We start from the raw sequence: 14,989 nt of genomic DNA, 5'->3' as shown, positions 1-14,989 counted from the left end.
TTCGAAGATTAAGATTGTTTCAGAATAACTCTAGCAATTTTTAAAAGCTGACATCGACAATCCCATTTACAACCTACTCCGGCTAGAACAGTCCTTCACAAATTCTGTAAAGGACTAAATCATTATGAACATCTAATGCCTAAATTTTACAGCCAGGAAGTGAGAACTTCCCTTTCCCAATTTTCAACTCTATAATTAAATGTACAGGAAAACATCAAACACTAGGCATCCTGATCATCTTGATGATAACCCGGGCTGAGCAGAAACATTTGAAAGCACTCTCCCCCTTTACTTATTACCTGCAGGAAAAAATAGCAATTTTACAAAAGCCTAACCCTGCTTTCCAATGGTCTAGCTAACATACTGAAGAGGCAAACAATTGGTGAAAGAACTCGGATGTGAATGTCTTTGACCGGATAACTGGGAAGCGGGGGGACCTAAAAAATGGGAGATATTTCAAAACTTACCTTGATGCACCCCTGCTCTGACTTCTGCTACTTTTATCATGTGAAACAGATGGAAGCTTAGAGATAATCAACGAGCTTTGTAGACCCTCCAATAACTGCATGCAACAAATCAAATACCATTTTAAAACATCTGTTCTTACCCAGAAATTATCTAAACCATTATTGCAGAATATTTATACGCAAACATAAATGCCAGTCATGAAGAGGAGGGCGATCTGTTCCAATTGGCAATGGAGATGACATTTCAAAGGGTTGATTTGATCTTAACTTGGTAGCCAAATTAGTGGAGAAGAAAGGCACCATAATGGTGGAGGCCAGGTACTAGTGACACAATAAATTCCCAGCGTTCTTTTCCAAAGAGCATACCAAGAACACACACTTCAAAATAACCATATGAATGAAAGATTATTTATTGCTTCCCATGTTTTCATATCAGGAAGTGAAAGGAAACACGCAAGACATGGGTGATCAAAATTTTAAAAACACAACAGGTTAAGCTAACTGTCTCTAAATCGCTCTAGACTCTTTATGACATAGGCATTTCTATGTTCAATTGAGTTTTGATTGGTTAAGGCAGAAGATATCTTACTGCCTAAAGGCACTCCAATCACTTGAAACCTAATTTTAGGATTTAGGAGAACCTGCTAGCTTAACTAATGTCCTCTTATGCAGTCAGTTAATATAATTACCCAGAAGTATTGGTTTAACCACACAGAAGTAATTGTGACCAACATACTTGAAAAGGCAATCACAATATTTCACAAAAACTAACCCCAAAAAATGCTCAAAAGAAACACAAGAATTTTGTAGCTAAAGTGATGTACTAATGTACCCTCTTTACTTATTTGTGCAACAATGCTTTAACTAATAATATGGAAGCCATGATTGATTTTTTGTGCTCATAATACAGCCTGTGATGTATACATCCCAGCATGCGCTTGTTACTGTATCAATAAACTTATCTTTTACTGATTAAAAAACAAAGTGACAGCCTCTCAGAGTTGAGTATACTTAAATCAAACAGAAGCCTTACCCTTGATGTTGGTTGAATCTTTCGGTTTGATCTGCGGGGTTCATTGACTTCAGGCATCATTTTGTCCTTTACTTCAATTTTGCTCGACTTCAAATTGGATATGGGGATTCTCTTCTTCATGCCTTCCCCTCTGTTAGATGATGTGGAAGCTTTCTTTGGGATGTTGGTGGGAAGAGCCTCTGAACGAAATTTCAAAGGACCTTCAGCCCCTTCTTCCGCATTTGACACCAAATTGCCCACATCAGGCTGTTGTGCTTCATGCTTCGCATCCTCAATTGCATCACCTACCGTGTGGTCAGCTCCACTAGCATCTCCAGTGGATGTAATACTATTATCCTTCAAAGTTCTAGCTGAACTAGGAGGCTTACTTGGTTTAGGAAGTTTCCGTCGAGCTTCAATCATTTGTTGTTTCTCCTTCAGATCAGTTCTAGAATTGGTCTTCCATCCACCAGTGCCCGTTGCTTGAGGCATCAAATATTTTGTGAACTTGGCTGAACCATGTGTCGGTGCCGCATTACTCTTAGTTGCTCTGTCTGAAACATAATGCTTGCTTACTTCCATAAACTTCCTTTTCTTTCCTGGCTTAGGAACACCAAAGACTTTTGATCCCTCTTTGTGCAAACCAGACCTCATTGTTCGAAGTGTACTGGGCTTACTGTCATCTTTGTTACTACCAATATTAAATGTTTTTTCAGTGACAGACAAAGGAGGCAATGTTGCTGATTCGTTTGCCACTGGCACCAGTGGTTCCATTTTTTTTGACAGATCATCATTTCCAGTATCCTCACTAGCCGGATTGCCCAGCTTCACTCGCTTCTCCTTAGGTGTATCACCCTATTTATGTAAAATAATAAACCATCATACATAAGCAACTGGAATAAATCAAATCCTTGCTCAATTAATAAAAAAGAATATAGTAAAAGTATGTACGCATCAGACCTGGGACAAGAAGTCATGTCTTGACCTGGACCATTCAACCCACTCTCCATCTTTCCATACAAGGCTTGGTCGGAGATGCCATGCTCTGACAACTGCAGTATCTCCATAAGCTGTGGAAATGACCCAAAAGTCTTTATCAGTTTAATCAATCCCGCATGGAATGACAGGTAACAATTGAAACTCAAAACAAAAAGAATACCTGGAAAGTTGACACTAAATGTAGTCTCGTCCCTTTTGTTCTTCTCAGCAATGACACCCTCTCGCCAGCTAGAACACATTTTACGAAACAGAAAGCAAGACGTAGAAAAAATAAGATTCACATTGAAAAATCAAATAAACTATAAAGCAAAAGAAAATATATATAGATCTCCTTGTCCGACTTTAACCTGACAGAGGTTGAATTAATGAGATCAGAAAAATTAGGTTTTATAAATTACTGCCTTCAATTATATTATATCTATAACCGAGAAATTCCCATGGACGGTGTTTCTGTCTGTGGCAGGGTTCAAAAACATGTGTACAACACATGACATGTTGAGCTCTTACCAGTACACTGATGCCATGGTCAATGGTGCCATGGTGGCTTCCAGGGCTTGTGCAAGAGAGAATAATTAGAAGCTTCCATTTTTTGGGAAGCACAATGCGAAAGAACATTACAAGTTCTATCATGAAAAGTGCTTTGAATTGGAAGTTCTTGTTTCAACAATGTAAATTCATTCTGGATTTTGAAGATGTTTATTACAACATTGCGAACAAAGTTGATAAAAATCTGAAGTTTTGACGTGAAGAAGTCATATAGTGTTTGCCACATATTGGGATACATGCAATTAAGTTTGAAGATAGATGAATAAGACCTCAAGACATTCAAAGCTAAAGTATCAATGTTCTTATAACGTCACAAGCAAAGTAAAAACCTAACAAAATAATAAAATATAAATCAAAGAATTTGTCCTGAGAAATTATTATAAACAATACTGCCCCAAGGATGCATTCAATGTCAAAGAAGAAACTAGACGTGAACTCAATCACTGGGGAGGGAGGGATTGTGAAGTAATATGACAAGTAGATCTTACCGGTAGTCGATCCATGCATCAACTCTATCTCCAACATACCATGTATGCTCCTTAACAACTGCTCTTCGTCTCTTTTTTCCTCCTTGCAGAGCAGTCACCGGATGCGCAGGACGTATTCTTGGTGGTTCATCACTTCCAGCATCTAGAGGTACCCAGTCCTTAAACTGTTCAAGCCCTGAAAGATTGGAAGGCAATAACAGCTTTTTAAGCCACAAAGTCCTTACCCACGACAACAAATGTCATCGCTTTTTGACTTCCTAGTCATTTTCTATATGCAACCTAAAATATTGGATCATCACATAAACAGGGATCAGGTCACATCAAAATTAGATTCTCATGAAGGCAATTTTCTTTGCTGAAATGAGAAATTTCATAGTTTAGTACGTTCCCTAATTCCAAACCTAAAATATTTTCCATTTTTAATATGTCCCAATTTAAGTGTCACATTCTATATTTAGTACGTTCCCTAATTCCAAGCATCCTACCTGACAGGTTTAACAGCACAAGATTTAAAGGACTATACACATCTTCAATTTAAGACCACAAGATTCAAAAGTCCCCCCTTTATTTCTTGAACTCCATGCCCAGTCAAAGAGGGAGCAATATATTATTGATGTGATGTTTAATTTCTAATTTTATTTGAACTGTATATTGATTACGCTTAAAAATATAATTATGCACATTCAAATATTGATAACAATACTCCCTCCATTTCAATTGGTTTGTTTGGTTTTGACTTGGCATAGAGTTTAAGAAAGTAAAGACGACTTTTGAATCATGTGGAAAGTTAGAATAAGAGAGTTAATCATCTAGTTCTTTTCTGCATTTCATAGGTTCTATTCTTAAATAGGTCCAAAAAACGAGGATGATTCTTCTTAAAATGGTAAACTCCACTGCCCTGAGACCCTACCCCTTGGAAGGGGCAAGAGATAAAAATTTCCTCTTTCCCACGGAGACTCAAACCCCCAAACATGTGGTAGTGCTTACAAGCATCGGCAAAATAGATTTACAAGCATCAACATGACAATAGGGTTTATCTTTAGCAGCAGATGCATCCAAAAATTCAAACGAAACACTGAATCACTCATCCATATTGCTATGAATAATTAGAAAGGAAAGTTTACCTATTCCATTTAATGCTCAAGATCAACCCGTCAGTGCTAATCAAATAACTTGTAAATTATGTATCGTTTCATCTTACCTTCATCAGACTGGTGGTCGGTGAAACAAACAAGAGCTTTTCCGTTCTTTAAAGTCAACACTTTGGCTGAGTACCAGGCTCTTTTACCATCATCACTATCTTTAAAAACCTATCAGTAAAGATATTATTAATCAATTAAACCAGCAATGTGTTACACCATCAGTAAAATAACAATACAAATAAGCATTGAAGTGCTGAAAATGGAGCACGATGGATAACAGCCAAAAAATTGACAAAAGTAAAAAAAGCTTAAGTTTAAACGTATAGCTTCTGTACGTGCACAAAATTCTAAGAATACAATCCCATGAGACAAAAATATTGGGAATTCTCAACTATCTATCTAAAAGAAGGAACTTACAGTGAGTATCTTGCATTCAATGAGGCAGACAAAGGATGATAAAGTTACTATTAACATACCTCCACGAGGGAACCCTCTTGCATCCTGGAGCTTGCCACATCTCCACATGCTTCAACCAGATCATGGGATGACTCAGCAGCTACGCCGACAGTCTTACTCACCTCTGGCATACTATGACCCTTTGCTCTTCTTACATCTTTTTCAACACCTGTAACGGGAGTTTGAATAACTTCATCATTCCTCATGTTGTCCTCTATGATATTACCAGATACACTAGTAGTCTGGCAAGCAGGAACCATGTGATGCATCTCTTCAACAGATGGACCCTCAGATTGCTTGGAAAAGATGCCAGGAGTCTTTTCGTCATTGGGAATACCTGATTCATCCCCATTTACCTTGTTAGGCTTGACACCCTGCCCAGAGAGTGTTTGGGAAACTTTCCAGTAGCTATCTGGACCACCTTCCACTAATTGAGTCAGAGGCAAAGGATCAACTAACGCAACAACTTTCCCAGCATGTGACACAGCTTCAGCTGCCAGTTCCGCAGCCTTGACTATAGCATCCAAATTCTCAGCATGTCTTGATGCAGCTGAAGCTGCTTCGATCCTTCTCCTCGATGCCTCCCTAGCCGCATATATAATTGAACTAGAACCATTGTCAACATCCTGACTTTTCAGTACAGAAGAAGGGGTGGCACTCCCCAAGTTGTTCACAATATTAGGGAAGGAGGCGGAATGGGTTTGAGAAGGATTACTCGCACCAAATGATTTCATTGCCTCATCCGCCATCAGTTTAGCTTGCAATGCAGCATTTAATGCAAGCTTAGCAGCCGCAGCTGCGGCCTTTGCAACAGAAGTAGCAGCTGCTACAGCAATGGCAGCAGATGTCAGCTTAACCTCAACAGCTGATGTCAAGTCAGAGTGTTTGTGCTTGTCTAACTGGCTCCACACATCTTGGCAGTGACTGACTGCAGCAGTAGCATTTGCAGCAGCCTCCTCTGCCTGCAGCTTAGCCTCCTCAACTTTGCTCAAGTATTCCAAAGTTGGAGTCTTTTTTCCTAAATCAAGCTCTCTCTTAGAGAGCTCAGTGGAAGATGGGGCGGAGGTGATTGGTATATCAGAATTGTTTTTAGGTGCAGAGCTAGAAGGTGGTTCGATGACAACTGATGTAGAAAAATGGCCCCCAATTATGGGAACAGATGTAGGTCCTGTCTGGCTATGAGCAACCAATGGTGCAACAGCAACTGATGATAACTGGCCAAAGTCATCAGATGCAGGAGCCTTATTTGATAACTGAGTACAAATGACAGGGGCAGTAACTGATTCAAAAGAGGTGCCAAGCTTAGATTTTTGGGTACGATCCTCAGTACCAGATGCCTTTTTTCTCTTTCTGGATTTCTGATCAGCTGAACACTGAGCAGGCAACACTGGGGCCTTCTTGTTGTCATGCGGAGAAGCTCCAGACTGGATACCACTATCCCCAGCATGAGCCACCGAACCAGGTGGTGCATGCTTTGCACCAGCAGAAATGGATAAGGATGACTCCTTTACCGGGGTTAATTTCACAGACTCTGTAACAGGCAATGCAGGAGGCCGTGCACTAATATCAAATGGAGAATTTTGTGGAGAAGCAACCCAGGGACCAGGAAAAGGGGCATGTGGTAGCCAAGAGGCAGTGTGCCCCACAAAATTTCGTGCTGGGGGAGTCTGATAGGGATGCATAGAAGGAAGTGCCTTATAATCAATCTGGGCTCCTCTAGCGGACGATAGCCCATCACGGGATGGGGTAGCCATATTCCAAAGAGGGGACGAAAGTGGTATCATAGGACTAACAGCAGGTGAATTGGAAGCCTTGCCGCCTGCTCGCCCGGCTGCCGAAGTAGTAACCTTATTTTGATGCACGGCCTGTTTGTTTGCTTGATCTGGAGTTCTGGGACCTGCAATTCTCATTTCTTAAGTACAATCAGTAGCACCATAACATGAAAGAAAATAATCAAGAGGTTCAACTACCTGAACGTGGATGAGATGGAGTTTCATTGTTTCCAGAGCGAGATCTCTGTCCATGAATCCTTTCAACACAAGCACGCCATGCAGGGTCCCAAAGACTTCTGCATCCATCTGCAGAGTATCTCAAGTAACTAATCACATGTCCAATTTTATTTTATTTTAAAAACATGAAATATAACTACGCAAAGCTAGCAAACTAACCAGCTGTCCCAAAAGCTGAAACCATACAAGCTTCTTCCGGTGCTGTACCTTGTCTGGAGCAACCATTTGAAAAGCAACAAAATCAAACACAATAGTGGTCTTACAACATGAATGAATTAGACCAAACTGAATCACCCACCAAAAAGGTGGTCGTTTTTCTCTTACCTTGAACCAAAAGAATAAAGTCTTGAGGAATACTCAAACTTTTGAATGATAACCAAAATTGGGAGGAAGGGAAAATTATTACTTTCAAGTATTTACCATCACTATACATAACTATTTTCATTCTCTTTCTTATTATCTCCTTCAAATCTGTGAAATTGAATCACTTCCTTCTTCTTTAGAAAGGTTGAATCTCCTCTATTCATTTCTTTTATAGCTTCCTTCTAAGCAGATTTGGTATAGTCGTGTAGAAAGAGGTAGGTAGTATGAAAGTTATTATGCTAATTCTCATTCTCCTTGCCAGCCCACCCCCACTCCCACTTCCCACCTCAAAAAAAGAACATTTCTACCCATCTATAATACGAAGCCATAGTTAAAGCCAACATGTTCTACCAATTTTCCATTGAGGCAAATTTGGCGCTTACACTACTTGGTCTTATTTTCTCCTCTATAGCTACCAGCACATATGCATAAAAAATTCAGAAAATGGAAAATCAGACTCACATCAGAGACCCATAGACAAAAATTTGAGCTCGCAGTTGCACTTGTTGTAGATCTGTGAAAGGCTGATGAAACAATATGGATGCAGAAGAAGTGTTTAAATCAGGTAAACTTGAAGTTGGAAAGGAAACAACCCCGCTGGACTTTGTAATATTGCGCTCAGCAGTTCCAGTTCCAGTTCCAGTTCCAGTTTCAAATTGATTTTTTTGCACAGCCACAGAGGGACTAAACTGACCACAAGAATTGTCTCCTCTATCCAACTGCTTCGATGAGTTTATCTCCTTCAATTGGCTTCCCTTTCTAGGGTTTTCTTTACCTGATTTCCCTGAGCCACGTCTTCCCTTACGATCACCCTTAGCACCCCCAGACGGAGTCCCTTTATCAGGTACCAGGGGACTACCATGAGAAATTTTCTGCATGATCTTAGTATCAGTTTGCTTGCTGCCAGATGTCAAATGCAGTCTATCCCCAGCCTTCAACTGTAATTCAGACTGAGAAAGTTAGAACAGATTGAGGAGTTGTAAGAACCACAATACACAACTAAATTATACGACATTAGAAGAGAAAGCAGACCTCAGTTGGTTGGCAGGCTTGAGTACTGGTGATTGATTTGTCAGCTTCTCCCTTGGCACTACCAGAAGCCAATGGACTTACATCAAAAGTAAAGCTCCTATCTGTTTTAGTGGAAGCTTTTTCTCCTGAAATTATGGAGGTGGACAGCGCTATACCACCAATTTCAGTTGTATCGACAAGGGGAGCAACCTTCTCAACTACAGCTCTACTTCTACTCGGAGTCGTTTTCTTTTCACTTGGTGAAAGTGCAGTATACTTTAGGACAGAAGTGGAATCATGTTTAAGTCCACCAATAACATCTGAACTACCCTCAACTGCAAAGGAAACTAAATCATTTCAAAATTCTTTCGTTCATTAGAAGGCCTTTTATTTTTGAATGCTACCAAAATTGCAACTGACATTAAGACTTTTTCATGCAATTCGCTACTATGTATCATTATATTGGACTCAACCCAGACATTGCTCTTTTTGCTCATTTCTATCTAAACTATCAAACCCTTATCTACTCTCAGCCCCTTCTTGACCAAGAGACATTCTACAATTTCAAAAACATAACATAGGCTCAAAGTCCTTTTCTTCTTATTTCCTTCTTTTACAAATCTTTTCGGCATCATAATTGTGTGTCATGTGACAAGATGAACAGCCTTGCACTAGTTCAACATTGCTCAAGTATACTCATGCGCTTTCATATGTTTATTACACACCACATATATGATGGCAGAGATATTTCCTATAGAATATGAGACCGAACCAGAATAAATGGGGATCTCTCAGGCCACAAAGCAGCCAATGAAAGCAAACACACACTACTGCTTATGTCATGCTTTTCAGCTCACAAAGATAATGGTTCAGTACTTGACCAAGAAGTCCATAATGTTCACCAACTACAAGTTCGCTCCAAATGAAATGAGAGGAGAAATTAGCTCGAAAATAATTCTTTAGAAAACTAGCTTGTAACTATGCTTCAGTCCAAACAAGCTGTGGTACATGTAACAGGGCGAATTTAAAAAGAAAATTTACATACTGAAGTACCGCTAATGAAATGAGAGAAAAATTAGCTTGTAAATAATTCCTTAGCAAACTAGTTTGTTACTACAGTTCAGTCCAAGAAAAAAGTTGTGGTACATACAACGGGGCGAATTTAAAAGCAGAACTTACAAATTGAAGAATCACGGTCCAGAGGAAGTTGAGGGAAGATGGAGACAAGTATACAGTATATAACTAAGGTGGTGTTTGGATGGGCTTTTTTTAAGTGGCGTATAAGCTAAAAGTCAAAAGTTGGGAACACCCAACTTTTGGCATTTTTAAAAACTTTTTCAGCCTAAAAAAATGCTTAGAAGCACTTTTTGTGTTACCCAAACACTTCCAAGACTAAAAAAGAGCTTAGAAGCCAAAAATCACTTAATTAAGCCAATCCAAACACCAACTAAATAAGCCCACTTTCAAGAATAAATGATCATCAGTGAGCAACCAACACATCAACGGTATAATTACGAGTGCAAGAAATAGATGACAAACCTCCAACTTCTCCCAACTTCACTGTTTCTACTTTCATCTCCTGATTCTTTGCAATAGGCGCTGCCTCAGCTCTAGCACCAGGACCCTCAATATTTGCTTCAGCACTTGCTGCTTGCTCAATGTGGCTTGCTGAATCGGAATTATCCTGAATAAGAACATCCTGATCAACAAGCATAGGTTTTATTTCCATATGGCAGTCACCAGATGCATCTTTTCCATCGTTGGAAAGGGGACCTAGCTGGCCTGCCCCCTCAGAAGACTCCTTCAGTGTTGACACTTCTGCTTCCCCGCTGAGAACAGCTTCCATTTCTTTCTTTCCTGCAAAATGACCTGACCCTCCCATTACTGACACTGGCTTCAGCTTTTCATCATGATCAACTATTTCAGTTGCAATCGCACCACTACCAGAAAGCGGCGGACCACTCACTGGGTCACCACCTAAGATTAAGTTCCTACCGTCAAAACCAACATCTGATGCTGCAAAGCCACACCAAGTAACAGTAAGTAACAAAAGGTGTTAAAAGACCAATTTCTGGAACACGGCCCGCCTACAATAATTAAACACTAATATGAGAAATAGAATATAATACCTTGATTATTCAATGTGGAAGATTCAAATTGCGATCCATGACCTTGGTCAGAGATTTGTTCAGATTCTCCTGCCACAGAGGATCTAACCTCATGGTCACGCACACAAGATCTCACCATCTCAGTTTCTACAGGCAGCACTTCCTCCTTATCCTTACCACCAGAGACATCCACATTAGTAGTATCAACATCAACCACATGGGAGAAGGTTTCCCTACATATGTCCATGGATCCAGTAGGCACAGACAAGGAGATGTGGTCTCCAGCACATGCATATCCTTCGGAGACCCTATCAGCATCATTTCCAGTTTCTAAATTCTCAGATACTGGCCTCTCCACGAGTTCAGCAGAAACAGATGTCTCTTGTATATTATTCGGACCTTCTAGAGCATAGATACCATTACCATTATTCTGTTTTGACGGCTCGGAGATCTCTGATACTGTACATGCCTCTGAAGTGCCAAGATTAAGTGGGGAATGACCGTCCAGATTATTCTCCTCTTTCTCAGTAGAAGTAGTCAGTCCATCTGACATCTGCATTGCAGAGACCTTCTCTGTCTGACCCTTGGAGCTGCCTTCTTGATCCTTAGTGTCTCTTGTATCTAAGCAATTCTGACTTACAGACGCCTCCTCATTCTCACATGGTATGTTATTACCTTCAGCCAGTAGTTTATCTTTCAAGCCTTTTGAGAAAACCGCTTCAGCATGTTCAACATAAGAAGCATCTTCGTTGCATCCCTCAGTAGTAAGACTGCATTCGTTCCTCTGCACATGAGGTTCCTCTGATTTAATCATTCTGGTTGCACATCCACGCATCTTTCCATCACCCAAACTCAACTCTTTGCTGACAGATATGTGTTTCTCTACTGGTTTGTGATGTTCACTTGGTAGACCACTTGTATTCCCACTATCACAGTCGGTTGAATTATGCTGACTAGCCAAAATCTCGATACTCGCAGAAAGAGAATCTGTAAGGCACTCCTTAATTGCACTTTCAGTTACAGGAATGGATGGTTGCCTATTAGAATTATCGGGTAGAGATTCACTTAGTGATGTCTTAACTTCCCCTAAATTTTCATCAATGCTTTTTATTTCAGTCTGTAACTTTTCCTCAGTATTAAAACCAGAATATCTCTCACCAGCAATGTCAGAACATCCATCAGCAATAGGTTCCACCTCCTGCCTTTCTGGAGCACATACAATATGAATGCCTTCTATCTTTGTTCTCTCACACCTAGAAAACGAACCACTAAACTCAACTGACTCATCCGCTGGTGCTGCTGAGCTGGAGTCTTTAACATCATCTCTTTTATCATGCAACTTCAAACTAGATTCTGCTGGCTGGATTAAGCAACCCAATTCATTTCCAGCATCTGACTCCTCAATAATAGTGTCCCCTGGAACCATTTCTTCCTGACCAACCGATTTCAATAACATTTCAACAGATTCTGTTGATGTTGCCTCAGACCAGACATTATTACGTCTTGGTATGGAGCAAGAATCGGTAGCACTTGAACTGAACTCTATTCCACTACTTCCCCGAGAAAAATCCTCAATCCAATGATTGTCTTCCTGAGTGGGGATACCAAGGAAAACCTCGTTTTCAACTAAGCTGTCAAATCTTAAATGCCCCTGAAGACTATCGTCAAAATCGAACTTGGGAAGAGCATAGGGATGCAAAACAGAGGAAACTTTGGAGCTATCTTCACCAGCTAAATGACTTTGATAATCATTGTCATTGTAATCCATCTGTATATCCCTGGACAGCAAAAACAATTAGTTAGGACTAATAAAAGAATTCGTATATGTCAAAAGATTTTCCTCCTAAAGCCATCCAAATCTTCCAAGAAAATAAACTGGAAAGCCAAATGTTTGAGGTTGTACTTGTTTTTATAGATATGGTGGTTGTACTTATAAATTGGCATCAGAGTAGCCAAAAGTGAAAAGCACAAAAATGCAACAACTTCCTCTTGGAACTTCCAGTGTAATTACAGCTTGGATTCTTTGGATAAAATAATGAAAAACCATAATTGATAAATAATCATAAAATATATAAGCAAATACAAGTGCATAACCTGCACTTCGCCAAGTTTCAGGGGTTAAGCACGCTTTAAGCGAGCCTTTAGCAACATTGATTGGCATATAAGCTGACCTTATGGCCCAACTCTAAAACTATAGCCTATGACTCGATTACCCTCTTTTTTATTCAGCTAATATAATTTTGCACTATTTTGTGTCATAAAGTCAATATATTATTACACTAACGGCACCAAGATTAATCAGGAAGAGAGAGAGGGAAAGATTGATATAGAGCCGCCCAAACCTAAGGAAGTCGATAAACTAGCAAGGAAGTCATCAAGGTTAGAACTACAGAAAATCGCTCTAAAGAGAAAGGGTGTTATCTAAAAAAATTAAACACAAGTTCACGAATACACAAGTCTATTTCAGTCCTCCTACCTCAATTTTACAAGGAGAGACTACTTCAAAACAAAACCTCTAGAAATAGACAAAAATCCAGGATAAAATGCTACATAAAAAGAAAAAGGCCCATTTTTCCAATAATCTTTCTAGTTTGACTAGAAATTTGTAGGCGGTTGTGAAAAGCATCTGGTTTTAAGAACCTATGGCTAAAGACCCCTTTGTCTTAAACATATACATGAGTATTGGAATAGGTTCAAATAGAGCTAACTGGATATCAAGAATTCTACTAGCCAAGGTAACTGGAATAGGTTCAAATAGAGCTAACTTGATATCAAGAATTCTACTAACCAAGGTAACTAATGTGGGATTGAGATGTAGCTAACGCTGCACTACATGCTACCTAGGTACAGACCAAAAGAAAGGAACTTTTTTTTTATAATTGTGATGTCTGGATCAGCATTGGCACACCTCGACTAACGCCACCATCCACCAACAACAGGTACCAAGTAACTCTCTCCACCAACGTTAGGACAAATAAGAAGAAACACCTAGTGTTTCATGTTTCCGTCTCTGATGGGATTTGAACCTGAGCTCGACGTTTAACTCTTACAAACTACCCTTCTTCTTTATCTATGTAAAACCAAAAAAGGACAATCTTTTATACAACCCAAATTAGCAAATCACCACAAAAATCACCAAAAAAAACTCTCAATCTAACAAGGCACACACCTGCATTTACTGTCGATGAAAACAACAGGTCAAAGAATAAAAATTAACACGGCTGAGGAAATGAACAGTACCAGAATAAGTAAGTGTAGAGACGCTACCTCCCTCCATCCGGTGACGAGATCTCGACCGTCGATCAACTCAACCCCAACGATACGGCTACTCGATGCTTCATAACATCTAGGGTTTCACTCAACAACTCCCAAATCCACAAACCCTAACCCTAAATCCTCGATAATCCAACCACACAACAACACCTAAACGACGTCGCCGGAAGAAGAAATCTCTCCGCCTGAAACCTCCACAACCCTTTAACGAACAAAGAAAGATATTAAAGTGAAGGAAGTGAAAAATTACTGAAATCAAGTGTACAATAAAGCTTATTTATATGTACAAAATAATAAAGTGTGTCTATCTCTACGTGCGACTATATGGTGTGCTAGTGTGTGAAAATGTGTTATTTTTTTCATAAATTAAGATTTTTTCGACCGCTTACCCAAAATATATATATAAAATAAATGAAGATATTTTATAAAAACTTAAAGAGGTCTTGAGTTAGAGTCCACTTGTATATGGAATCACTTTTGCTGAGAACGTTTTATTCCTCGTGAGACTTTTCGATGGAAATAAAAAAAATAAAAATAAAATCTTGTATATTTCAAAGAGAAGATAAAATTATGAAGAAGTGAGGGGTTTTGTTTAAATAACTAGAGATTAACTAGGGTCAAATATCAAAGGTGATGTTAATTTTGTGAAGTTTTGGGGTGATTTATGTGAATAATAAGGAATAGTAGGGCTGAATCTAAGAAGAAGAAAAAGAAGGGAATATAGTGAGGTGGCAGTATCTTATTGGTTTTGGTTATATTTGGAGGCAGTGTGACGTGTTCTTCTTTGGTTTAAGCACCCGGCGGTTGTTTAAAGTCACAAGCAGGTGAATTAACCAATATATTTTTTTAGCCAGTGGATCGATTTTGTCATAAAAAATTGTTTTCAAGTCTCATTTTTGGGGAAAATTTTCAATTTTTATTTTTACTCATAATTTTTTTTTATAAAAATCAAAAGTAAAATACATGTTCAAATACGATTTCAAGTTTCAAAAATCACAATTTCGAAAACTCAAATTTTCAAGTTTAAAATCAAAAGTAAAATACATGTTCAAATACGATTTCAAATTTCAAAAATCACAATTTCGAAAACTCAAATTTTCAAGTTTCAATCTCAA

At 39.1% G+C, this 14,989-nt stretch overlaps 1 protein-coding gene across 2 annotated transcripts; it reads right to left on the bottom strand.

Annotated features, from left to right (window-relative positions):
* LOC125826625 (uncharacterized) lies at positions 1-14,132 on the bottom strand. Of its 2 annotated transcripts, none has more exons than XM_049505977.1 (14): positions 13,842-14,132; positions 10,623-12,379; positions 10,033-10,509; positions 8,515-8,828; positions 7,945-8,420; positions 7,279-7,331; positions 7,081-7,188; positions 5,131-7,007; positions 4,714-4,822; positions 3,513-3,687; positions 2,639-2,706; positions 2,440-2,549; positions 1,501-2,334; positions 1-562 (listed from the first exon to the last, which is right to left on the bottom strand). In XM_049505977.1, exons 2-14 carry the CDS (start codon positions 12,367-12,369, stop codon positions 464-466), a joined length of 6,447 nt encoding a protein of 2,148 aa, XP_049361934.1. In that variant the 5' UTR covers positions 12,370-12,379; positions 13,842-14,132; the 3' UTR covers positions 1-463. The 2 variants fall into 2 exon arrangements, with proteins under 2 accessions (XP_049361934.1, XP_049361935.1); XM_049505978.1 differs by having other exon boundaries at positions 13,869-14,132.
* Positions 14,133-14,989: the final 857 nt, after the last annotated feature.

Source organism: Solanum verrucosum, unplaced genomic scaffold (genome assembly GCF_900185275.1).
Source record: "Solanum verrucosum unplaced genomic scaffold, falcon-dt-bn FXZP01000060.1, whole genome shotgun sequence".
Classification (NCBI taxonomy): Eukaryota; Viridiplantae; Streptophyta; class Magnoliopsida; order Solanales; family Solanaceae; genus Solanum; species Solanum verrucosum.
This window is presented reverse-complemented; position numbering and strand designations above follow the sequence as displayed.